Source organism: Oncorhynchus gorbuscha, linkage group LG16 (genome assembly GCF_021184085.1).
Source record: "Oncorhynchus gorbuscha isolate QuinsamMale2020 ecotype Even-year linkage group LG16, OgorEven_v1.0, whole genome shotgun sequence".
Classification (NCBI taxonomy): domain Eukaryota; kingdom Metazoa; phylum Chordata; class Actinopteri; order Salmoniformes; family Salmonidae; genus Oncorhynchus; species Oncorhynchus gorbuscha.
Genome location: NC_060188.1, coordinates 58,987,624 through 59,013,223, shown reverse-complemented (window position 1 = coordinate 59,013,223; position 25,600 = coordinate 58,987,624). Strand labels below are relative to the sequence as shown.

Here is a 25,600-nt window from a genome sequence, read left to right as displayed (position 1 = left end):
CTACCAACGGGACATTCCAAACAGTAATATCTTATGCTTCATGGAGATGTTGCTGAACGACACTATCAACATACAGCTGGCTGGTTATACGCTGCACCGGCAGGATAGAACAGAGGCGCCTGGTAAGACAAGGGGTGGCTGACTATGTATTTTTGTAAATAACATCTGGTGCACAATATCTAAGGATATTTTCCAAATGCACTGTACTACAATTCGACCATTCTGTTGATTATGTTCGAACATTCTCCACTACAATTCACTCATCTGTTTGAAAATGGATCCTTTTGGTGGTAAAAACTATTGCCTTTTTTAAGCACAAACATGTGGCATGACAATACATGTAGAATGTATGCACACATGACTGTAAGTCGCTTTGGATAAAAGCGTCTGCTAAATGGCATATATTATTATTATTATTATTATTCTGCAATTCTGATAACTCATCACAACTGTTTTTAATTAATTTACCATCACTACTGTTAATAAATTTATGTGTTACCTATTGTAATTTCACTCTGCCCTAGTGCATTACCAATTGATCAGATTTTATCAACACAAAAGCAAACTTAAATCAACCAATGTAATGGTTTGTTTGCATCTGCATTTTTAAACTTTTATGGATTTATTTAAAGTTCCTGTTAATTTTAAGTAATTGTTTTACATACTTGGGAGAAAAAGACTTTAAACTGTACATTGAGATGCTAATACATGTTTGCACGCCTTGTTAAATTAATTTTTGATTGGGTGTATACCTGGGCAGAGGGAATATTTCAATTTAATGAATGCTCATAAAATTCATTGACACTCGACACAAGACGTACAGTCCAGTTGGAAAGTCAGTGGCATTAAATCGTTCATCACATATTTACAGGTGAAATGTATTTGGCTGATACATTAGCCAGAAAACACTACATACTTATCCAACATTAAACTCTTTACAAAAATAGTGCACCTTAATTTACAATATGGCCCTACAGCCTTCTACTTACAGCACCCTAGAAACATGTGATGACTTGATCCCATCTGGAATTCTTGCTTCTGATGTCAATTCCTTTTGAAAGAAGATTCTGGGGTGTCATTTAAGAAAAATATCTAGCAAATTAAAATCGAACCACAGCATATGTAGGCATGAGGATTCAACTGAAAACCCTTCAATTAGGCTATATGCCTAGCAAATGGACAAGGAGAGATGGGCAGAATCAGTCACTTTTCATCACATAGTGTGGTGGGGTCTTATATTTTAGCCTCTCGGCTATGCAGGTTCCTCAGTCTCACATTAGCAGACGAACATGCCCTTTCTTGTCTAGCTCAATGAGAGAGAGGTGCTGCAACGTCTTCAGCTTGGCGTCGCTAACCTTCATGTTCATCTGCTTCATCTTCTGCAAACTGAGGGCACCACTGGAGAAAGAGTGGCAAAGTTGGAAGAACATCCACAAAATGCATACAACTTACTAAAAATTCATATGACTCTGGTCCAGCAGTTAACTGTTCAGATTTAAAACAATTCGGACATTGCCTTGACAACTGGGGGTTTCTGTGTAAAGGTATATGCATCTCAGCACGAACATGACTCGTCTGACCTGTTTTTTCTGAAGGAGAAGTACTCGTGCAGCTGCTTATAGAAGGCATTGAGGTTGACCAGCTTGACGTTGGCACGCATGCTGCACGGCACTGCCTCCAGTGTGGCTTCACTCAGCTCCTCAAACTCGCCCTCCCTCGAGGCTGTGGACAGAACACACTCACGTTCGCTTCAGTCGCCATATTCCTGTCTGTAGAGTACGGAGCCCTTTTTTTGGGTTTCACTTGGATTCCTTGAGGAGGGATGTTGTGTCATTTTTGGCTGTTATAGTATCAATATAAATTCTCCAAATTGAACATTTCCTATTTAGCTATGTACATAATATGTTGGTTACAAATGACTTCAATAGGGGTTTGTGTCTAAGACATATGCAGAAGGGAGACTTGGGGTTAACCATTACTTACACCGAGGCAGCTCTTGGGCTTGAAGCTCCATAGACATCGGTACCTGTTAACAGACAAACATTGGCATATTACAGTTATATTACAATATATTGTAATACTGGGATATTACAAGACGACCATAACATTTCACTGAAGGAAAGAGTTGAGAAATCCTGAGCAGAAAAGCTATATATTTCTCTGAATAGCATGGGCTGTAAAATTGGACAATCAAAAGTAGTGCCCATACAAAGTCAGTGTTACACAGAATGACGTCTGTGAAATATCGTTCCTCCACACACTCTGCTCCTGTACGCAATGACACCTAAGCTCCAGCAAATGGACTTACCTCTGCTGTGTTTTGATTGACTGATAAACCAAGGAACTCTGCAGACACCTGCTCCGTCTCAGTCAGTGTTGGAAGCTACAAAAAAGTACAAGTGCAAATATTAATTCTGAATTGCACATGATTTAAACCACCCTTTAACATTGAAAAGAGTTGGTTGACATTGTCGGATGGACGTAGAGGGAATAGTCTACCTCAACGTCAGCAGCCTGCTGTAACTGTTGCACCAGCTGCACAGTGGTGTCGAGGTGCACTCGTATAGAGTCCATTGATTGCTTCTGCTCAGCTGCGATCTCCTGCACTTGTGTGCACAGGGCAGCATGCCTCGTCTTGATGGCTGACAGGTTCTCCAGCAGCTTCACAGGATTTTCCTGTGGTCACGAGAACGTGCGTCATATTGATTTAACAGAATGTTGGCTACACTCTCTGCATGGCAGAATGGTGGAACAAACTCCCTCACGACGCCAGGACAGCGGAGTCAATCACCACCTTCCGGAGACACCTGAAACCCCACCTCTTTAAGGAATACCTAGGATAGGATAAGTAATCCCTCTCACCCCCCCCCCTTTAAGATTTAGATGCACTATTGTAAAGTGACTGTTCCACTGGATGTCATAAGGTGAATGCACCAATTTGTAAGTCGCTCTGGATAAGAGCGTCTGCTAAATGACTTAAATGTAAATGTAGATATATTATATACACTGTAGCATTGCCTTTTGTGGATAGAGTGGAAAGGGGTTGGGTGACTTGTCTGTTGGTCTGTTCTGAGGACATGTTTGTAACTCAGTACTGTGGTGTATTCACCTCTGCTGCACTGTTCTCTGGAACATTAGTCAGGAAATCCAGCCGTAGCCGCTTCTCCATGTACTCCATGTCAGCCTCTGCCTTCTGGAACTGAAAGGACAGTTGGTTTAGTGTACTACAAGCCTGACACAATCATTATTACACACGGAAAATCATTGCATGTGCAGATCTGTCAATACTATGAACTATGGTTGCAAAGTGTCGTAACTGTGAGAGGACATTTCTTTTTTTGCTGAGTTTATATGTTGGGGTCATTGAAGGGTGAAAAGGGACTTGTGTGTTTATAAAGCATGTTTTACTCCAGCAACAACCTGTGGAGCAGCAGGAGAAATCCCGCTCAAAATAGGCTCTGTATGCTGTGCGCGTAGGATAAATAAGATAAACGATGACTAACAGATACACACACAGGCCAATTTAAATGACACAAAATTATGCAATTGAACCTAAAAGCATGACAGTCAAATCCATTTCCATCGATTGGTATTTCCATCAATTAAAAAGCATTATTTCGCAATGCATTTTCCTTTCTCCCGGTAATTTTTATTTAAAAATCGGCTTTTCATAATATTTTTGGGCCAAAAGCCATGGTGTTCTTTGGATGCAACTCAGTATTCTTTGTCCTCCAAACACGACAATTTGAGTTTTTACCAAAAAGTAATATTTTGGTTTCATCTGACCATATAACATTCTCCCAATCTTCTTCTGGATCATCCAAATGCTCTCTAGCAAACTTCAGACGGGCCTGGACATGTACTGGCTTACGCAGGGGGACACGTCTGGCACTGCAGGATTTGAGTCCCTGGAGGCATAGAGTGTTCCTGATAGTAGGCTTTGTTACTTTGGTCCCAGCTCTCTGCAGGTGATTCACTAGGTACCCCCGTGTGCTTCTGGGATTTTTGCTCACCGTTCTTGTGATCATTTTGACCCCACGGGGTGAGATCTTACGTGGAGCCCCAGATCGAGGGAGATTAGTAGTCTTGTATGTCTTCCATTTCCTAATAATTGCTCCCACAGTTGATTTCTTCAAACCAAGCTGCTTACCTATTGCAGATTCAGTCTTCCCAGCCTGGTGCAGGTCTACAATTTTGTTTCTGGTTTCCTTTGACAGCTCTTTGGTCTTGGCCATAGTGGAGTTTGACTGTTTGAGGTTGTGGACAGGTGTCTTTTATACTGATAACAAGTTCAAACAGGTGCCATTAATACAGGTAACAAGTGAAGGACAGAGGAGCCTCTTAAAGAAGAAGTTACAGGTCTGTGAGAGCCAGAAACCTTGCTTGTTTGTTTGTAGGTGACCAAATACTTATTTTCCACCATAATTAGCAAATAAATTCATTACAAATCCTACAATGTGATTTTCTGGATTTTTTTCTTCTCATTTTGTCTGTCATAGTTGAAGTGTACCTATGATGAAAATAACAGGCCTCTCATCTTTTTAAGTGGGAGAACTTGCACAATTGGTGGCTGACTAAATACTTTTTTGTCCCAATGTATGTTGAAAATGTTGTGGGAGATGCGATGGATCATTGGGGATCATTCAATATTCCCTTTATTTTGTTGTTCAGTGAAATCATCCCATGTGAAGAGTCAACCCATTTAATTAAAGTTCAATTCATAACGAAATAGCTTTTTTATTTCTATTGGAAGGATTTAACAATTTGCATCTATGTCTACTTATGTTTAGGTAAAATATTTTTCTGTTTCTGTCTCCATATGATATGGTAAACAAAATGAGTGAAATAATCAATCACATCTGTCGAAGACTTCAGCCACAAAACTGTTGCCTCCCGAAAGGTGCATGATGAAATAGTTGAGACTCATAGTGCCTTCTGTGAGGCTTTAACCAAAACACTGAAACCCTAAAAGCAACATTTCACTACTCAAAGTGGACAGCAGAGAATAATAATAAATGCCATTTAGCAGACGCTTTTATCCAAAGCGACTTACAGTCATGTGTGCATACATTCTACGTATGGGTGGTCCCGGGGATCGAACCCGCTACCCTGGCGTTACAAGCGCCATGCTCTACCAACTGAGTCCTGATAGGGTTTCAGGACTTGGGATCAATCAAATGTTTTGTCAAAATGGAATGGGGGAAAAAAAATAATCGGGGTTGAGTTCAATAGGCACGTAACACAAAACAGATTCACAAGGTATGAAAGAGATAACATTTAAATACAAATAACTGTCCATTTTTGGAAGTTTAGGTAGATCCTCCTCCTAATGAGAAATGGAAGCTGTCTGGTGGGGACAAAAGTTTGACTTGCTTTGATAGATTTCTCGTCATTCCCTCTCCTGCAGAGTAAGATTATTTCTCAGTTGGACTCTGCCTGAATTAATAAAACCATTGATCTTCACTGCAGATTTTAATGAAATAACAACACCCCCCCCAATCGCACCTATGCCTATTCCAGAGTTCTAATTCTTAATTATAAGCACATCCATTCCTTGAGGTGCAATGGGCTTTGCAGGGCTATTTGGGCTTTGCCCTATTTGTTTTGATTTAAGCGCTTCAGTAGTCGGTATTCAGACTTACCTTATGCAGGTGCGCAATAGGCTTTGCAGGAGTGGACCCCACTGATTAAAATTTTATTCAACCGCTGAAAACTCTCCCACTTGCTAGCCCACAGATTTCTTTGTTAAGTTTCCATTCAAAAGGGGTTTTCAGGACATTTATCTAAAGCCATCCATTAAAATACAATGTACCTTTAATTTGAATTTTCGCGACAGATTCACTAGAATATACGTTGAGAAAGAGCTCAGAATAGGGATCAATTAAAGAAAGCCATCTAATTACAGTCTCCTTTTCAGCTATAATTGGTAGATCTAAAAATACTCATATCTTTTAGACTATTTAGGGTTAGGAAAGTGTTAATGAATCAAACAAACAGGGTTGGAAAGCCTTTATGCACAAAATGTATTGGTGAATCCTAAATACAGTAGTTTGATTCATCCTGAAAAGGTACCATATTCAATTGTTCAATTCATGAAATATTTGAAAAGGGAGGAAAAGTGTACAATAGGGGACTGAACAATAGTCCTTTAAATCTACCCTAATCCTCATGGAACTGATGAAAACAATTCAGTTGTTGTGAACCATGCGCTAGGCTCCAGGTTTGAACAGCAATGTATGGTCTATGTTCCATATAGCCTATTCTTGTGTGAAGTTGCTATAGACCACCAAGTCCCAACAGTCAGTATCTGGATAATGTGGGAAAGACTTGATAATGTATGAGATCTCAACAGAGATGTACAGTGCATTCAAAAGTATTCAGGCCCCTTGACTTTTTCCACGTTGTAAAGTTAGACTTTTTCTAAAATTGAAAATATATATATTTCCTCAACCTACACACATTACCTCATAATGACAAATCAAAAACAGGTTTTTAAAAATGTTTGAAAATGTGTTATTTAGGTTAAAAACACAAAGTCCTAAAGCAACTCCTGCCTTGTCCGTGAGCTTAGGGTCATTGTCCTTTTGGAAGGTGAACCTTCGCCCCAGTCTGAAGTCCTGAACGGCTACTTTGGCCATTCATCTTCCCCCTCAATCCTGACTAGTCTCTCAGTCTCTGCCGCTGAAAAACATCCCCACAGCATGATGCTGCCAGGTTTCCTACAGATGTGATGCTTGGCATTCAGGCTAAAAAGTTCAATCTTGGTTTCATCAGACCTGAGAATATTGTTTACCATGGTCTGAAAGTCCTTTGGGTCATTTTACTGTGGGCTGTGCTGTAGGCTACTCTTTACTAGTTAACAAGGCTGTGCTGCTGACATGGCGGTCCTTCTGGAAGGTTCTCCGATCTCCACCGAGGAACTCTGGAGCTCTGTCAGAGTGACCATAAGGATCTTGGTCACCTCCCTGACCAAGGCCCTTCTCCCCCTAATTGCTCAGCGTAACGGCTCTCTTCTATCTCCTCCTCTGACGAAGAGGTGGAACAAGGATCGGACCAAAATGCAGCGTGATGATGATTCATGATATATTTTAATGAAGGAAAAAACTATACATGCAGAAACGACAAAATAATGAAATGTGAAAACCGAAACAGCCCTATCTGGTGCAAACAAAGACAGGAACAATCACCCACGAAACACTCAAAGAATATGGCTGCCTAAATATGGTTCCCAATCAGAAACAACAAAAATCACCTGCCTCTGATTAAGAACCGCCTCAAGGCAACCATGGACTTTCCTAGACAACCCCACTCAGCCACAATCCTAATACCTACTAAAAGCCCAATACAAAAACACACCACAAAATAAACCCATGTCACACCCTGGCCTGACCAAATAAATGAAGACAAACATACATACTTCGACCAGGGCGTGACACTCAGTTTGGCAGGGCGGCCAGCTCTAGGAAGCGTCTTGGTGATTCCAAACTTCTTCCAGTTAAGAATGATGGAGGCCACTGTGTTCTTTAATGATGCAGACATTTTTTGGGAACCCTTCTCCAGATCTGTGCCTCCACAAAATCCTGTCTCGGAGTTCTACAGACAATTCCTTCAACCTCATGGCTTGGTTTTTGCTCTGGCATGCAGTGTCAACTGTGGCATCTTATATTGACAGGTATGTGCCTTTCCAAATCATGTCCAATCCATTGAATTTACCACAGCTGGACCCTAGTCAAGTTGTAGAAACACTGAGGATGATCATGGTAACAGGATGCACCGGTTCTCAATTGAGTCATATAGCAAAGGGTCTGAATACTTACGTAACTAAAAATGTGCAAACATTTCTAAAAACCTGCTTTCAATTTGTCATTGTGGTATTGTATGTAGACTAATGGAAAAAATATATATTTTAGAATAAGGCTACAACATAAAAGTGTGGAAAAGGGATATGAATACTTTCCGAATGCAGTGTGTGTGTGTATGTACAGTTGAAGTCGGAACTTTACATACACCTTAGCCAAATACATTTAAAGTCAGGTTCACAATTCCTGAAATTTAAGCCTAGTAAAAATCCCTGTCTTAGGCCAGTTAGTATCGCCACTTTATTTTAAGAATGTGAAATGTCAGAATAATAGTAGAGAAAAATATATTTCAGCTTTTATTTATTTTTTTCATCACAATCCCAGTGGGTCAGAAGTTTTCATACACTCAATTAGTATTTGGTAGAATTGCCTTTAAAAGATTTAATTTGGGTCAAATGTTTTCGGTAGCTTTCCACAAGCTTCCCACAATAGATTAATTTTGGCCCATTCATCCTGACAGAGCTGGTGTAACTGAGTCAGGTTTGTAGGCCTCCTTGCTCACACACGCTTTTTCAGTTCTGCCCACAAATGTCCTATAATATTGAGGTCAGAGCTTTTTTAAATGTATTTTTTAAAACTTTTATTTAACTAGGCAAGTCAGTTAAGAGCAAATTCTTATTTTCAATGACGGCCTAGGAACAGTGGGTTAACTGCCTGTTCAGGGGCAGAATGACAGATTTGTACCTTGTCAGCTCGGGGGTTTGAACTTGCAACCTTCCGGTTACTAGTCCAACGCTCTAACCACTAGGCTACCCTGGCCACTCCAATACCTTGACTTTGTTGTCTTTAATAGATTTTGCCGCAACTTTGGAAGTATGCTTGAAGTCATTGTCCATTTGGAAGACCCATTTGCGACCAAGCTTTAACTTCCTGACTGATGCCTTGGGATGTTTCTTCAATATATTTACATAATTTACTTGCCTCATGATGCCATCTATTTTGTGAAGTGCACCAGTCCCTCCTGCAGCAAAGCACCCCCAAAACTCCTGCAGCAAAGCACCCCCAAAACATGATGATGCCCCCCCCCCCCCCCCCCCCCCACTGTGGGATGGTGTTCTTCGGCTTACAAGCCTCCCCCTTTTTCCTCCAAACATAAAGATGGTCATTATGGCCAAACAGTTCTATTTTTGTTTCATCAGACCAGAGGACATTTCTCAAAAAAGTACTCTCTTTGTCCCCATTTGCAGATACAAACCATAGTCTGGCGTTTTTATGGCGGTTTTGGGGCAGTGGCTTCTTCCTTGCTGAGCGGCCTTTCAAGTTGTCGATATAGGACTTGTTTTACTGTGGATATAGATACTTTTGTACCTGTTTCCTCCAGCATCTTCACAAGGTCCTTTGCTGTTGTTCTGGGATTTATTTACACTTTTCGAACCAAAGTGTCTCTTGGAGAGAGAACATGTCTCCTTCTTGAGCGGTATGATGGCTGCGTGGTCCCATGGGGTTTATACTTGCGTACTATTGTTTGTACAGATGAACATGGTATCTTCAGGTGTTTGGAAATTGCTCCCAAGGATGAACCAGACTTGTGGAGGACTACACGTGTTTTCTGAGGTCTTGGCTGATTTCTTTTCATTTCTCCATGATCTCAAGCAAATATGCACTGAGTTTGAAGGTAGGCCTTGAAATACATCCACAGGTACACCTCCAATTGACTCAAATGATGTCTGGAATTTTCCAAGCTGTTTAAAAGCCACAGTCAATTTAGTGTATGTAAACTGACCCACTGGAATTGTGATACAGTGAATTATAAGTGAAATAATCTGTCTGTAAACAATTTTTGGGAAAATTACTTGTGTCATGCAAAGTAGATGTCCTAACCGACTTGCAAAAACTATAGTTTGTTAACTAGAAATGTGTGGAGTGGTTGAAAAACGAGTTAATGACGCCAACCTAAGTGTATGTAAACTTCCGACTTCAACTGTATCTCAAGTTTAAACGGAGAGATTTGATGGGAATTCTTTGTATTATGTTACATAGATTGACGCACCGGAGCCTCAATAGACGCTTGGGGTTTTTAATTTTTGGTTGACAAGATTAGCAAAAATTTAGGCATGAAATGCAAACAAACGCTGAGCCTTCATCTTCATGCATAACGGGCCAAATGATGAAAGACTGTAGCAATAAATTCCGCATAGCTAGTGTGGAATAGTTGAAAAAAATATTGCCATCGATAAAAAGGACAAACCACCTGGAACCGACAACCTGGATGGTAAATTACTGAGATTGTGGGAGCTGTTATGTTAGATTTCAGTGGAGCATAACATATTGCTGAAAAAACATAGGTGTTATGGATTAACATCCTCTGCTTTATCATGGATGGACAGTTACCTATTCAATTGAACAGAGGGTTTTCTATAATGGAGCCCTCTCTAATTAAAATTTGGTGCAGTGTGGTGTGCCGCAGGGCAGCTGGCTTGGACCATTATTGTTTTCTGTGTTTACTAATAACCTTCCACTGACCTTGAATAAAGCTTGTGTCTATGTACGCTGACAACTTCACAGTATAGACATCAGCTGCAACAGTAAAATAAGTAACTGACACTCAATGTAGATCTCCAGTCAGTTTTATAAATCGGTAACTAGCAATAGGCTGGTGCTAAAAACTAAAAAGCATCATTTTTAGGACAAATCCGTCGCTTAACCCTAAACCTCATCTGGATCTATTCTTGAATTGAGCAAGTTGAAGAGACTAAACTGCTGGGTGTCACCCTAGATAGCACACAATCATGGTCAAAACATATAGACTCAATGGTTACTAAAATGGGAAGAGGTCTCTCCATGATAGGACATAGGCAAATTGTAGTTGGTCCGAAACAAAGCAGCACATAGATGTACACGGAAGGGGTATGTCAATCTCTCCTGGCTCAAAGTTGAGTAGAGATTGACTGTCACTATTGATCTTTGTGTGAGGTGTTGAGGGTACTGAACTGTCTGTTCAAGCAGTCGACACATCAGTATCACACTAGACACCACAAGTTCTCAATGGGATTAAGGTCTGGGGAGTTTCCTGGCCATGGACCCGAAATACCATTATTTTGTTCCCCGAGCCACTTAGTTATCACTTTTGCCTTATGGAAATGTGCTCCATCATGCTGGAAAAGGCATTGTTCGTCACCAAACTGTTCCTGGATGGTTGGGAGAAGTTGCTCTTGGAGGATGTGTTGGTACCATTCTTTATTCATGCCTGTGTTCCCAGGCAAAATTGTGAGTGCGCCCACTCCCTTGGCTGAGAAGCAACCCCACGCATGAATGGTCTCAGGATGCTTTACTGTTGGCATGACACAGGACTGATGGTAGCGCTCACCTGGTCTTCTCTGGACAAGCTTTTTTCCAGATGCACCAAACAATCAGAAAGAGGATTCATCAGAGAAAATGACTTCACCCCAGTCCTCAGCAGTCCATTCCCTGTACCTTTTGCAGAATATCAGTCTGTCCCTGATGTTTTTCCTGGAGAGATGTGGCTTCTTTGCTGCCCTTCTTGACACCAGGCCATCCTCCAGAAGTCTTTGCCTCACCTCACAGATGCACAAACACCTGCCTGCTGCCATTCCTGAGCAAGCTCTGTACTGGTAACTGCTCTCCTTGAAGTTCTTGATGATCCGATAAATGGTTGATTTAGGTGCAATCTTACTGGCAGGAATATCCTTTCCTGTAAAGCCCTTTTTGTGCAAAGCAATGAAGCATGTTTCCTTGCAGGTAACCATGGTTGACAGAGGGAGAACAATGATTCCAAGCACCAGCCTCCTTTTGAAGCTTCCAGTCTGTTATTCAAACTCAATCACTGACATGATGCCAGCTGGTCCTTCTGTGACAGAGCTGAAATGCAGTGGAAATGTTTTTTTGGGGGATTCAGTTCATTTGCATGGCAAAGAGGGACTTTGCAATTAATTGGAATTCATCTGATCACTCTTCATAACATTCTGGAGTATATGCAAATTGCCATCACACAAACTGAGGCAGCAGACTTTGTGAAAATTCATATTTGTGTCATTCTCAAAAATGTTGGCCACGTCTGTAGTGCTATGTATAATTTATGCATATTATGTATTTGATTTGTTATGTTGTTTCCTGTTTGGACCCCAAGAAGAGTAGCTGCTGCCTCGGCTGCAGTTAATTGGGAATCCTAATACAAAATAAAAATGATTCAAATAGGCTACATGTAATACTTTAGGCTTATATGATCCACTATTACTCGCAACCTTCAAAAACAACCACACAAATGTGATAGAGGAAAGAAAGGTAAACTAACGATGTAATGGAATGATACATTTAGGCTATAAATTTAAGGAAACTAAAAATCACTGCACTAAAGTGCCAGTTATTAAGTACTGTATGTGGTTATTACTGACAGTGGCTACAGATAGTGGCTAATATTTAATACAATATGATAGAAATCATTTAAAGAGATATATATATATATATATTTAAAAAGTCTGGGCGGTAAGGGGGAAACTCACCTCATCCACCACCACCTGGGTTATGCACAGCATCCTATTTTGTGGCAGAATGCTCACCACACAAAGTGGAGAGGAGTGATATATGCCAATTAGGAATGAGGGGGATGATTAGGTGGCCATGATGGAATAGGCCAGGTTGGGAATTTAGCCGTGACACCGGGGTTAACACCCCTATGTGATATTTAGTGAGGACACCCATTTAACATCTCATCAGAAAAACAGCACCCTTTGCAGAGCAATGGTCCCCTTCACTGCCCTGGGATCTACTTAGACCAGAGGGAAGAATGCCTTTCCAGCAGCATCTGGTCTCCCATATAATTATGTAAAATATATGCAACAAATTCTCCACTAACAGGTTTCTGTTCCAACGCACCACACACACCCAATAAGCAACGCATAACTGCATACTGATTACTGACTTATCATCATGGTTTGCATTTTCAACACCACAATCAAGTAGAATATGTCAAATCTCGACAAACAGAAAATACTCCCTACTCAGTATTAAAGGCTTGATTTGACAATCTCAGAATGTCATTAAACCTTTATGTTTAGTAACAGATGTCTCTTTTCATTAATAGGACGGCCGTTGCTCAGTTTGGATGCTGGAATTATAATCGAGTGGAATGGATGAGCGTGAGCAGATAGGCTGCTTCCAAAGTATCCTGTAGGCTAATCATATTAAAACATTATGACTAGTTGTGTTTATGCCTCACACAAAAAAGGTAATACCTTCTAAAAGTTAAATGACAAATATGTAGGCTATATTGAAGCATTCGGTTCTAGGTCAAGGAATAGCCTCTCGGATCGGAAAGGAGGAAGAACGAGTATTAAGCTTTCCTGAATAACTGGGCTTGCTGGGAGCATAGGCCACAGGACGACTTTGGAGAAGGATGATCATAACAGACAGCGTATCAGTATCACAAGTAAAAATACAGCCAGACTGTCCTGCAACTGTAACTTTCTATAATCTGTTGAGAGTAGACTCACAACTGATCCAAATGGAATGAAACATTCAAATAACAGGGCTTTTGGTAATTATTCAAATGACACTTTCACTGCAGTTTACAGGCTAGAGAATTGTACTCACTTGAAAACAATAATGCAATTTGTCATTGGATTTTGGTGTTGTAGGCTAGTCTAATTAGTATAATTGTATTGTCCCGAAAGAGCAATAGGGGAGCTTTTTAAACGACCTGTCTTCACTGTTCTTTCATGTGCAATGACGCACCTGGCCTCTCCGCTGCTCCTCAATCTTGTGGATGGATATACAGTGCATGGATATACAGTGCATGGATATACAGTGCATTCGGAAGGTATTCAGAACCCTTCCCCTTTTTCACATTTTGTTACATTACAGCATTATTCTAAAATTTGTTAAATAAAAATCCTCCACAATTGACATACAATACCCAATAATGGCAACGCAAAAACAAGTTTCTAAATGTTTGCAAATGTATAAAAACAGAAATAACGCATTTACATAAGTATTCAGACCCTTTGCTATGAGACTCGAAATTGAGCTCAAGTGCATCCTGTTTCCATTGAGTTTGCAAAAAGGCACCTAAAGGACTCTCAGACCATGAGAAACAAGATTCGCTGGTCTAATGAAACCAAGACTGAACTCTTTCGCCTGAATAACAAGCATCATGTCTGGAGGAAACCTGGCACCATCCCTACGGTGAAGCAGGGTAGTAGCAGCGGCAGGGACAGGGAGACGAAAGATGAATGGAGCAAAGTACAGAGAGATCCTTGATGAAAACCTGCTCCAGTGCGCTCAGCACCTCAGACTGGGGCGAAAGTTCACCTTCCAGCATGATAACCGCTCTAAGCACACAGCCAAGACAATGCAGGAGTGGCTTCGGGACAAGTCTCTGAATGACCTCGAGAGACCCAGCCAGAGCCCGGACTTGAACACATCTGAAAAACTGAAATTAGCTATGCAGCGATGCTCCCCATATAACCAGACAGAGATTGAGAGGATCTGCAGAGAAGAATGGGAGAAACTCCCCAAATACAGGTGTGCTTGTAGCTTCATACCCAAGAACACTCAAGGCTGTAATCGCTGCTAAAGGTGCTTTATAGTACTGAGTTACGGGTCTGAATACTTATGTAAATGTTATATTTCAGTTTATGTTTTTCACCAAAAAAATCTAAAAAACAGTTTTTGCTTTGTCATTATGGGGTATTGTATGTAGATTGAGGGGAGGGGAGGGGGGGGGGTAACCTATGTAATAGATTTTAGAACTGCAACAGTAAAGTAACAAAATGTGGAAAATGTCAAGGGGTCTGAATACTTTCCAAATGCACTGTATATTGAAAACTTTTGCAGATTTGTATGATTTTGTTTGTGGTATGACCGCTAGTTAACCTATTGCAGATCTGGACAAACGATCCACCTACCACTATGGATAGAGGGCAGGCTAGACAGTCGACTGGTTGACTACATTGACCCGTGGTATAGTAAGCGCTCAGAAAAGCGTAGTGCACAAGGGAAGTACCAAACCACCTCGATAATGGAGGCACATACAAGTGGATGAAAAGACTTGGCTATATGGAAGACATAATAGTAAAACCTGCAAAATGGCAAATGTAAATCAGGGGGGGGGTTAAAAACGCACTACCCTCCTGTGCCAATTTTTTTTGTAAACAGATTACCTAGGTCTCATGAATGAATAACTGGCTGACACATGAGTTGTCCCATGCTTAAGTTCAAGGTCAGAATACTTGCACAGAGAAAAGGGAATAAAGTTCCATTTAAGCGAGTAACTCCGGTCTGAATCCCCCCCCTTTGGTGAGGAAAGTGGCAGCTTTCACCACTTTGTCCTACAGTTTTTGCGGCTTCCAAAAGTGGTCTTTGCTGCTTTCAGATGCTTTGACAATACTATTGCACTGCTAGCTGTCCAATACAGTAGTGCAATGAAGTCAGAGCACCTGCAAACAGCTTTGTTGAGCAAAGGTTCACACCTACACCTTACAAAACCTCCTTGGGAATAATCCCTGGCCAATGCCCTTTTAACATTGCACTGCTTTCATTACAGGGTCACCAGTAGGACAATATAAAAAGGGGCACTGGACAGACAGACACAACATAATGGATTCCTCTTATCCTGTGTTATCAGTCCTGAAATAAAATTGGAGACATCCAACCTCCTGTCAAACTAGAGAAATAATTAACTACATGACAGAAACTTTAATTGGATTGGCGGAGCCAGATCAAGAAAAAATATTAATGGGTGAATCAAATTATCTAAACCTCAAGTAAAACCAGTTTTGAAATGCAGTGATCGACAGCAGAGAGAAACAAGCAAGTGAAGCTACATGAAGCTGCTGAATAGATAGTGAATGCATCATATTTGAATAGTCTAGTTACTACCCACTGGGCACAAACTGGTTGTCAATATATTGTGACGTGGAATCTACACGGAAATACATTTGGTTTAGAAAAAAGTAAATCAACTGTTGTTTTAAGAGTTGAATTTCAACCACAGGATTAGGTCATCATTGTAACAAATTATCAACATCGAGTGACAATATCCACATTGTTATGGAAGCCAAGTTATACCGTGTATAAAAATAATTCACGATAGGTGTGATGGAAATAGGAAGTGTCGGTAGAATTTTATAAATGCGGACAGATCATTTGTTTGAGGAATGGAATGTAGGAGGAATGGCGGTAGAAAAGCCTTTAAGTGCAACTACTGATATAATAACAATCATATCGAAATAAACTTGGAATCACGCAACGATAGTGTCATCCTCCCACTACAACTTGCAGTTTATTAGGTTACAGATGAAATCAATTATGAACTTCACAGGGTAGTGAAATGGCACGGTGATGAGCTTGATGCTCCTTTCCAATAAATATCGAGGGTCTTATTCTGGTGACGTAATGTTCAATGGTTGACAGCAGTTTGAAAAATAAAATGTTTTTGCTCGATCCATAGTCATGTCAACCTATTAATTAGGGCCGATTTCAAGTTTTCATAACAAATTTGGTTGCCGATTTGGCCATTTAAAAAAATATATTTTTACACCTTTATTTAATCTTTATTTAACTAGGCAAATCAGTTAAGAACACATTCTTATTTTCAATGACGGCCTAGGAACGGTGGGTTAACTGCCTTGTTCAGGGGCAGAACGACAGATTTCTTCACCTTGTCAGCTCAGGGATTCAATCTTGCAACCTTACAGTTGACTAGTCCAACGCTCTAACCAACTACCTCACGAGGAGCCCGCCTGTTACGCGAATGCAGTAAAAAGCAGGGTAAGTTGCTAGCTAGCATTAAACTTAATCAATCATAATCACTAGTTATAACTACACATGGTTGATGATATTACTAGTTTATCTAGCGTGTCCTGCGTTATATAAACGATGCAGTGCGCATTCGCGAAAAAGGACCGTCGTTGCTCCAACGTGTACCTAACCATAAACACCAATGCCTTTTAAAAATCAATACACAGAAGTATATATTTTTAAACCTGCATATTTAGCTAATAGAAATCCAGGTTAGCAGGCAATATTAACCAGGTGAAATTGTGTCACTTCTCTTGCGTTCATTGTACGCAGAGTCAGGGTATATGCAACAGTTTGGGCAGCCTGGCTCATTGAGAACTAATTTGCCAGACTTTTACGTAATTATGACATAACATTGAAGGTTGTGCAATGTAACAGGAACATTTAGACTGATGGATGCCACCCATTAGATAAAATATGGAACGGTTCCGTATTTCACTGAAAGAATAAACATCTTGTTTTCGAGAGGATAGTTTCCGGATTAGACCAGATTAATGACATACGGCCGACATTTCTGTGTGTTATTATGTTATAATTAATGTTATAAAATGAGTGATGGTAGGCACCAGCAGGCTCATAAGCATTCCTTCAAACCTTCAAGCCTATCAACTCCCGAGATTAGGCTGGTGTAACGATGTGATGTGAAATGGCTAGCTAGTTAGCGTTGTGCGCGCTAATAGCGTTTCAAACATCACTCGCTCTGAGAATTGGAGTAGTTGTTCCCCTTGCTCTGCATGGGTAACGCTGCTTCGAGGGTGGCTGTTGTCATTGTGTTCCTGGTTCGAGCCCAGGTAGGAGCGAGGAGAGGTACGGAAGCTATACTGTTACACTGGCAATACTAAAGTGCCAATAAGAACATCCAATAGTCAAAGGTATATGAAATACAAATCGTATAGAGAGAAATAGTCCTATAATTCCTACAACCTAAAACTTCTTACCTGGGAATATTGAAGACTCATGTTAAAAGGAACCACCAGCTTTCATATGTTCCCATGTTCTGAGCAAGGAACTTAAATGTTAGCTTTCTTACATGGCACATATTGCACTTTTAATCTCTTCTCCAAGACTTTGTTTTTGCATTATTTAAACCAAATTGAACATGTTTCATTATTTGAGGCTAAATTGATTTTAAAATAAGTGTTCATTCAGTATTATTGTAATTGTCATTATTACAAATACATTTTAAAAAAGTAAAAAATTAAAAAAAAAAAATATATATATATATATATATATTTTTTTTTTAATCGGCCGAAACTTTTTTTTGGTCCTCCAATAAAATCGGTATCGGCGTTGAAAAATCATAATCGATCAACCTCTACAGCCTACCCGCACTGAATTTGAGAGCTATTGGCTATAGCGCAACTGCCAAGACCAAAGCAGGCACATTTGCTACTTAACACAAATGTTTGTGACGAAACGTATCGGTACATTTGAATATGTGAGGCAAATACATTGAACTTTAGATTTTTATTCTGTACATGAAAACTTAAGCGAAAAATGTCCATGTGCACTACTTCACACACTCATTTCTATCTGCTACAAGTCAGTTTAGCAGAAAAACCACTGGTGGGAAAAAAATACATTTTCTTTGATGCATATTTTAGAATATTAGCATGAAAGACCTGTTTTGCTTTTTAATTATGTGTGTAGATTAATCCATTTTAGAATAATGCTGTAACATAACATGTGGAAAAAGTCAAGGGGTCTGAATACTTTCTGAATCCACTGTAGGCCTTGGGTTTCAAACATTGGCTGATTTCAAATGTAATCATCTAGTTACTCATTAATATGTTGGATTCACATCTTCATCTGAACCAAAAATAAAGATAAAGAACAGTGTTTTCCACAAGCACATTGAGTAGCCAGCCACATAGAAAAAGTAGCCAGATCCCACCCAGGTTAAGAATGTTTTGCTGAACAAGCTCTATTTTGGTGGCATCTGGTACATTCTAATGCCTTGATTCAATCTGAAATACACAGGAAAGTTATAGTTGGTAGACTATTGTGCACCGGGGCCTCCCACTCTTTCTATTCTGGTTAGGGCCAGTTTGCGCTGTTCTGTGAAGGGAGTAGTACACAGCGTTGTACAAGATCTTCAGTTTCTTGGCAAATTATCGCATGGAAAAGCCTTAATTTCCCAGAACAAGAATAGACTGACGAGTTTAAGCCTGACGAGTTTGAGCCTGTAGTCGAACCCACAAATGCTGATGCTCCAGATACTCAACAAGTCTAAAGACAGTTTTATTGCTTCTCTAATCAGAACAACAGTGTTCAGCTAACATAATTGCAAAAGGGTTCTCTAATGATCAATTAGCCTTTTAAAAATTATAAACTTGGATTAGCTAACTGGAACACAGGAGTGATGGTTGCTGATAATGACCCTCTAAAAATACTTGTTTAACAACTGACCCACAGATTTCAAGCTTCCTTTTAAGAGGTTCTCTCCACTATCCAATAGAGGTATGATTGACCAATGAAGCAGGTGTTAATCATGGGCTTTGCTACACTGAAAGCAGCAGTTCACTACTCAATTGTCAAAATGTTTAGATCAGTAGACCTATATAAATATCTTTGGAAATACCATATAAGCATCATAATCTTTTTAAGACAATTCAAGCGGTTTTCTTTTACCATATTTTGGACCAGAGTGAGGCAGTGATTTGAGTCTTTTTGGGTATGACGCCGCAAGCTTGGCACACCTGCATTTGGGGAATTTCTCTCATTCTTCTCTGTAGATCCTCTCAAGCACTGTTAGGTTGGATGGGAGCGTTGTTGCACAGCTATTTTCAGTACTCTCCAGAGATGTTCGATCCCAAAACCACTCCTGCATTGTCTTGGCTGTGTGCGTAGGGTCATTGTCCTGTTAGAAGGTGAACCTTCGCCCCAGTCTGAGGTCCTGACCAGGTTTTCATCAAGTGTTTCTCTGTACTCTGCTCCGTTCATCTTTCCCTTGATCCGGACTAGTCTCCCAGTCCCTGCCTCTGAAGAACATCCCCACAGCATGATGCTGCCACCACCATGCTTCACCGTAGGGATAGTGCCAAGTTTCATCCAGACGTGACGCTTGGCATTCAGGCAAAAGAGTTCAATCTTGGTTTCATCAGACCAGAGAATCTTATTTCTCATGGTTTGAGAGTCTTTAGGTGCCTTTTGGCGGGCTGTCATGTGCTTTTACAGTGGAGTGGCTTCTGTCTGGCCACAAAGGCCTGATTTGTGGAGCACTGCAGACATGGGAGAACATTCCAGAAGAACAACCATCTCCACAAAGGAACTCTCAGAAAGGAGCCCTCTCAGAGTGACCATTGGGTTCTTGGTCACATTCTCCCCCAATTACTGTTTGGCTGGGTGGCCAGATCTAGGAAGAGTCTTGGTGATTCCAGACTTTTCCATGTAAGAATGATGGAGGCCACTGTGTTCTTCGGGACCAGAATGGTACCCTTCCCCAGATCTGTACCTCGACACAATCCTGTCTCGGAGCTCTCCGGACAATTCCTTTGACCTCATATGGCTTGGGTTTTGCTCTGACATGCACTGTCAACTGTGAGACCTTGTATAGACAGGGTTGTACCTTTCCAAATCATGTCCAATCAATTGAATTTACCATAAGTGGACTCCAAACAAGTTGTGGTCCTTCTGTAGCTCAGTTGGTAGAGCATGGCGCTTGTAACGCCAGGGTAGTGGGTTCGATCCCCGGGACCACCCATACGTAGAATGTATGCACACATGACTGTAAGTCGCTTTGGATAAAAGCGTCTGCTAAATGGCATATATTATTATTATATTAAGTTGTAGATGCATCTAGAGATGGAACGGTCTCAATGGAAACAGGATGGACTTTTGAGCTCATCTCTTCAGTGGGTCATTGAAGTAGTCTGGCCCAGTGGGAAGCGGAAAGGCTTCAACGAATGTCTCTGCCTGGCCGGTTCCCCTTTTTCCACTGGGATTCTCTGCCTCTAAGACGGGGCTGGGGTCACTGGCTTGCTGGGGCTCTCTCGTGCCGTCCCTGGGGGGGTGCGTCACCTGGGTGGGTTGATTCACTATGGGTTCCCCCCCCCCCCCCCCCCCCCCCCTAGGACAGTGTCGGAGAACTCGGCCTTGTCTCAGGAGTAAGTTGGTGGTTGAAGATTTCCTCTAGTGGTGTGGGGGCTGTATTTGGCAAAGTGGGTGGGGTTATATCCTTCCTGTTTTTTATTGCATCTATTCAGCCTAGGCTGCAGTAGTTTATGTGTCGGGGGGCTAGGGTCAGTTTGTTTATCTGGAGTACTTCTCCTGTCCTATTCGGTGTCCTGTGTAAATCTAAAATCTTTCTTTCTCTCTCTCGGAGGACCTGAGCCCTAGAACCATGCCCCAGGACTACCTGACATTGACTCCTTGCTGTCCCCAGTCCACCTGGCCATGCTGCTGCTCCATTGACTGGCCTAATGTACTACCTGACATTGTCCCCAGTCCATGGCCATGCTCCTTGTTTCAACTGTTCTGCCTTAATTTCAACCATGCTGGTCATTTATGAACATTTGAACATCTTGGCCACGTTCTGTTATAAGATAGGACAAATCATATGCTCTCTCAAATCTCGGAGGACCTGATAGGACCGTGCCCCAGGACTACCTGACATGATGGCTCCTTGCTGTCCCCAGTCCACCTGACTGTGCTGCTGCTCCAGTTTCAACTGTTCTGCCTTATTATTATTTGACCATGCTGGTCATTTATGAACATTTGAACATCTTGGTCATGTTCTGTTATAATCTCTACGCACAGCCAGAAGAGGACTGGCCACCCCACATAGCCCGGTTCCTCTCTAGGTTTCTTCCTAGGTTTTGGCCTTTCTAGGGAGTTTTTCCTAGCCACCGTGCTTTTACACCTGCATTGTTTGCTGTTTGGGGTTTTAGGCTGGGTTTCTGTACAGCACTTTGAGATATCAGCTGAAAAGCTATATAAATAAATTTGATTTGATTTGATTTGATCTGTTCAGGATGGAGTCAATTTCAGTCATAGCAAAGGTTCTGAATACTTATGTAAATAAGATAGGGCTCAGTGGGGAAATTGGGGATGCCCTGCGTTGCTATCTATTGCCTAGGACAAAAAACAGCCAGGGTTTCACTAAATAAGCTATAAGTACAATTATTTTTATTGCATATTTAGGCCTAATTAAATTGACATGTTTGTTCATTTTCAATTCACTGGCACAGTGTAGAGTAGTTTAGCCATACTCATTGATAGCCTAATCTATACTTTAATATACTTGTGGTGAATTTACAAGGCATTGCGAGATACAAATCATCAAATATATAGGCCTAGCCTATGTGCACAGTTCCAACTGTCTGCCTTGCCCCTCTCTTCCTCGCTGGGTCGGCTGATCTATCTCTTCGCTATAAAAGATGTGTGTGTGTTCAGTCTTCAGTCTGTTGCATGTAAAATAGTTTACGGTAACCTAATCATAGATAGCCCCTACTTACTTTTGTGAACTTGCAAGACATTGCAAGCCAAGAAATTGCAAAATACAGCTTTTGATTACCGATGCACAGTTCTGACTGTGTGCATGGTGGCTGCCTTGCATTACCTACCTACCTACCTACCTACCTACCTACCTACCTACCTACCTACCTACCTAGGGGCTGTGCCCCTCCCCTCTCTCTTGCTAACCCACGAGATTGTGTTCTCGGAAGTAGCCTACGTATACAATCAGTATCATTCGTTCCAAAAATACTGAATCTTCGGAGTCGAATCTTGACACCACTAATAATCTCTATAAGCCAGAATGTTGAATAAAATAACATTTGAGGTTACTTTACCTGTTGTACATGCTGTTGGTCCTTTTGGTGGTAGGTGTAGATAGGGTCACAGGAAAGTGTTGTTCACCCACTTTCTGAGGCACCGTGGGTTCTGACGTTTATTACCAATCTCGACTCTTTGCACGTGATGCACAATATGTAAACATAGTCGAATGTAACCAAAAGTAGTCTCCAGAAGCACATTTCCTCACAATCAGCTGGAAGTGTTTGCCGTTTGGTCTGTGGTTCATTTAGGCCAGGCCATACTGTGCAAGTGTTTGACACTGTGCGAATTGCATCAGTATTGAAAATAAAAACCTGGATGTACAAACCGATATACAGACCAGTGTACTGAAAGTCAGGTTAATAACACTTAGTGCTGAGCGATTAGTTATTTTTGAAGTAGGTTTGGTTTGAGTCTTTAAAAAATTATCACGGTTTTCGATTTCGGTTTCCATTCTTTTGGTTGAATGCTGTAACAGAATAAAGCAATTAATAATTACCATGATGGTAGTGACTGCCCATGAATGCTTATCACTTAATAACCATATTTTATTCACAATACTTTAATAAAATATTTAAGTTATTTATACTACATTTGTTTTACTTGATGGCTTTATTATTTCATTTCACCTTCTCATCTCTATTTTGTAGTTCTTCAAAGTAAATCAGGCAAACTTTTACGACTTCTGAATACTAACTATCATTCACTTTGATTGTGTATTTTCAGGTAGATACCTGGCGAAGCAATAGGTGCTCTCTATATTCCCTCATGATCACACATTCTTCTCTTCCATAGCAGGCATAAAATAAACAGACCAGACAAGTAGATGTGCAAGGGATTTTAGTCAGTAACCATGTTTCCATCGACAGTAAAGTCATAACGTATTTTTTATATTTTATTATCACAACAGATGTGATGGAAACCGGAAGTTTCGGTACAATTTTATAGATGCGAACAGATAATTTGTTCATTGGACATGGTGGGATCTTTGTTTCGGTAAAATATATTATGCGAGAAATGGCGGTTGCCTTTATATGCAAATACTGATATAATAACCATAATATTGACGCAAACGTGGAGACATGTGATGATATAGTGTCTGGTCCTCCACTACAACTCAGGAAACTATGCAGTTTATTAGGCTACAGATGAAGTAAGTTTTGATGAACTTCACAGGGTGTTGAAAGTGCACACTATGAAGTTGATGCTCCTTTCCAATAATTATCAAAGGTCTTATTCTGGTGACAGAACACCCATGCATACCCCACAAGACATGCCACCAGAGGTCTCTTCACAGTCCCCAAATACGGAACAGACTATGGGAGGCACAAAGTACTAGAGCCATGACTACATGGAACTCTATTCCACATCAGGTAACTGATGCAAGCAGTAGAATCAGATTCAAAAAGCAGGTAAAAGTATACACCTTATGGAATGGCGTGGACTGTGAAGTAACACAAACATAGGCACAGACACATGCATAAACACACACATGATAATATACACACTATACACACATGTACATATGGATTTGGCATTGTAGATATGTGGTAGTGGAGTATGGGCCTGAGGGCACAAAGTGTGTTGTGAATTCTGTAATGTTTTTAAAATTGTATAACTGCCTTCATTTTGCCAGTCCCCAGGAAGAGTAGCTGTTGGCAATTGGGGATCGATAATAAATACATAATTGATGTTCTCGCTCTGTATCTGTGAGCTGTTGACTAGAGCACATGTGCCAAGACCAGAGTAGGCACCTTTGCTATTCAACAGTTTCTGACAAAACTACTGGTAGAGTTGAAAATGCAACAGAAACCAATTTTTATTCGGTACATGAAAGTGCACACAAAATGTAAGTCGTGTCATGCACTGAGTTCTCTGCAATAAGTCAGTTTGGTGGAAACACAACACTGGAGGGAAAACATGCATATTTTCTTCATGCATACTTAAGAATACTTGCATGAAGATCTGTAGCCAATTGGAAGGAAACCTAGCTATTATAGTTAATTACCACATTTTGTTGCACTAAACTATGTAGAATATTGGCCTGTTGGAAAATACAACTTTCTACTACATTGCACAGTTCAGGCTGGATCGTATTTATCTATAGAGAAACTGTTCAATGTGTGCATTAAGCTCACAGAAAAAAAGCAATAATTGAACCAAAAATAAAATATTTTGGATAAATAGCTCAGCACAAATAACATTACTCTGTCGATATTGTCTCAATTTTCTAGCAGCAGAAGGACAAACTGCACAGACAACCGGTAGCGCAAGTTTAAATGTAATTGTATTAAAACATTCTGGCTTGTATGGAACATTTACCTAATATTCTACATAAATGTCTCAGGACCTATATACCAATGTATTGTGTATAACAGCCTGATTAAATCAGACTAAGTGATACCACATTGAGATTTAACAAACTTCTGGCTGACTTTGAGTGGGTGAATAAAAGATTGAAATCTCATTGTTCAATGTCTCAACCAAATACTACCCAAATGTCCACGTTGAAATAACGTGTGGTGCCCAATCTGGCTAGTTTGTAACAGTTGCATACTGTACGTTTGATAAGGGCCGTGATTGGAACACCCACAAATGTTATCGTTGCAAACTCTCTCCTTTATCTTTCGATTGGCTAACAACGAATTTGTACAACTTTCAATTGATTGCGTGAAATTTCGCTTTTAAACATGAACGACCACGTACAACATGAACGACCACGTAAGCGCGGGGACATCGTCTAATTTATGTCCTCTTTGCAGGCGCAGTCTGTCGTACTCATTGTGAAACGTGTGGCAAACAAGCCATCGAGATAGCTAACTACCTAAATAAACAGTGAACATGAGCAATGTGACACAAGCGAACATTTTTTTGAATTTTGGTTCATTGCAGAAAACACTTAGCTACAATGGTATGTTTTCGTGGTTCTTTTCCTGGAAATATTTTTTTCCTACGAAAATGGCAGATTTTTTTTATTTTAGCTCCTCTCACTTTGCTAACGTTGCATTCCTATTTTTGACGCATTTCCTCAAATAGCTAATTGACTACAGAAAAGCCTATCTAAAGACTGGGTGCATAGGTTTACTTTCGCTGGTTTAGAAATTAAAGTGGTTGTAAAAGCTTACCATCGCCTCCAGTTTATCAACTGCTGTCTCCATGTTGTGTAGTTTACGTTCCGTCTTCTTCTATGGTAGTATGGCGGTCTGCAA

At 40.6% G+C, this 25,600-nt stretch overlaps 1 protein-coding gene across 2 annotated transcripts; it reads right to left on the bottom strand.

The window, feature by feature from the left end:
• Positions 1-757: 757 nt before the first annotated feature.
• Positions 758-25,600, bottom strand: LOC123999878 (spindle and kinetochore-associated protein 2). 2 transcript variants are annotated; one of them, XM_046305885.1, is made up of 7 exons: positions 25,517-25,600; positions 3,110-3,199; positions 2,500-2,676; positions 2,309-2,383; positions 1,984-2,026; positions 1,581-1,722; positions 758-1,398 (listed from the first exon to the last, which is right to left on the bottom strand). In XM_046305885.1, the coding sequence occupies exons 1-7, from the start codon at positions 25,547-25,549 to the stop codon at positions 1,272-1,274; spliced, it is 687 nt and encodes a 228-aa protein (XP_046161841.1). In that variant the 5' UTR covers positions 25,550-25,600; the 3' UTR covers positions 758-1,271. The 2 variants fall into 2 exon arrangements, with proteins under 2 accessions (XP_046161841.1, XP_046161842.1); XM_046305886.1 differs by lacking the exon at positions 25,517-25,600 and adding an exon at positions 22,409-23,673.

Coding starts and splice junctions, on each gene's coding strand:
- LOC123999878 (XM_046305885.1), bottom strand. CDS start 25,549: ATGGAGACAGCAGTTGATAAACTGGAGGCGATG. Junction 2,027..2,308: donor TCAATCAAAACACAGCAGAG/GTAAGTCCATTT, acceptor GTCTGTTAACAG/GTACCGATGTCTATGGAGCT. Junction 1,723..1,983: donor AGCCCAAGAGCTGCCTCGGT/GTAAGTAATGGT, acceptor TTCTGTCCACAG/CCTCGAGGGAGGGCGAGTTT.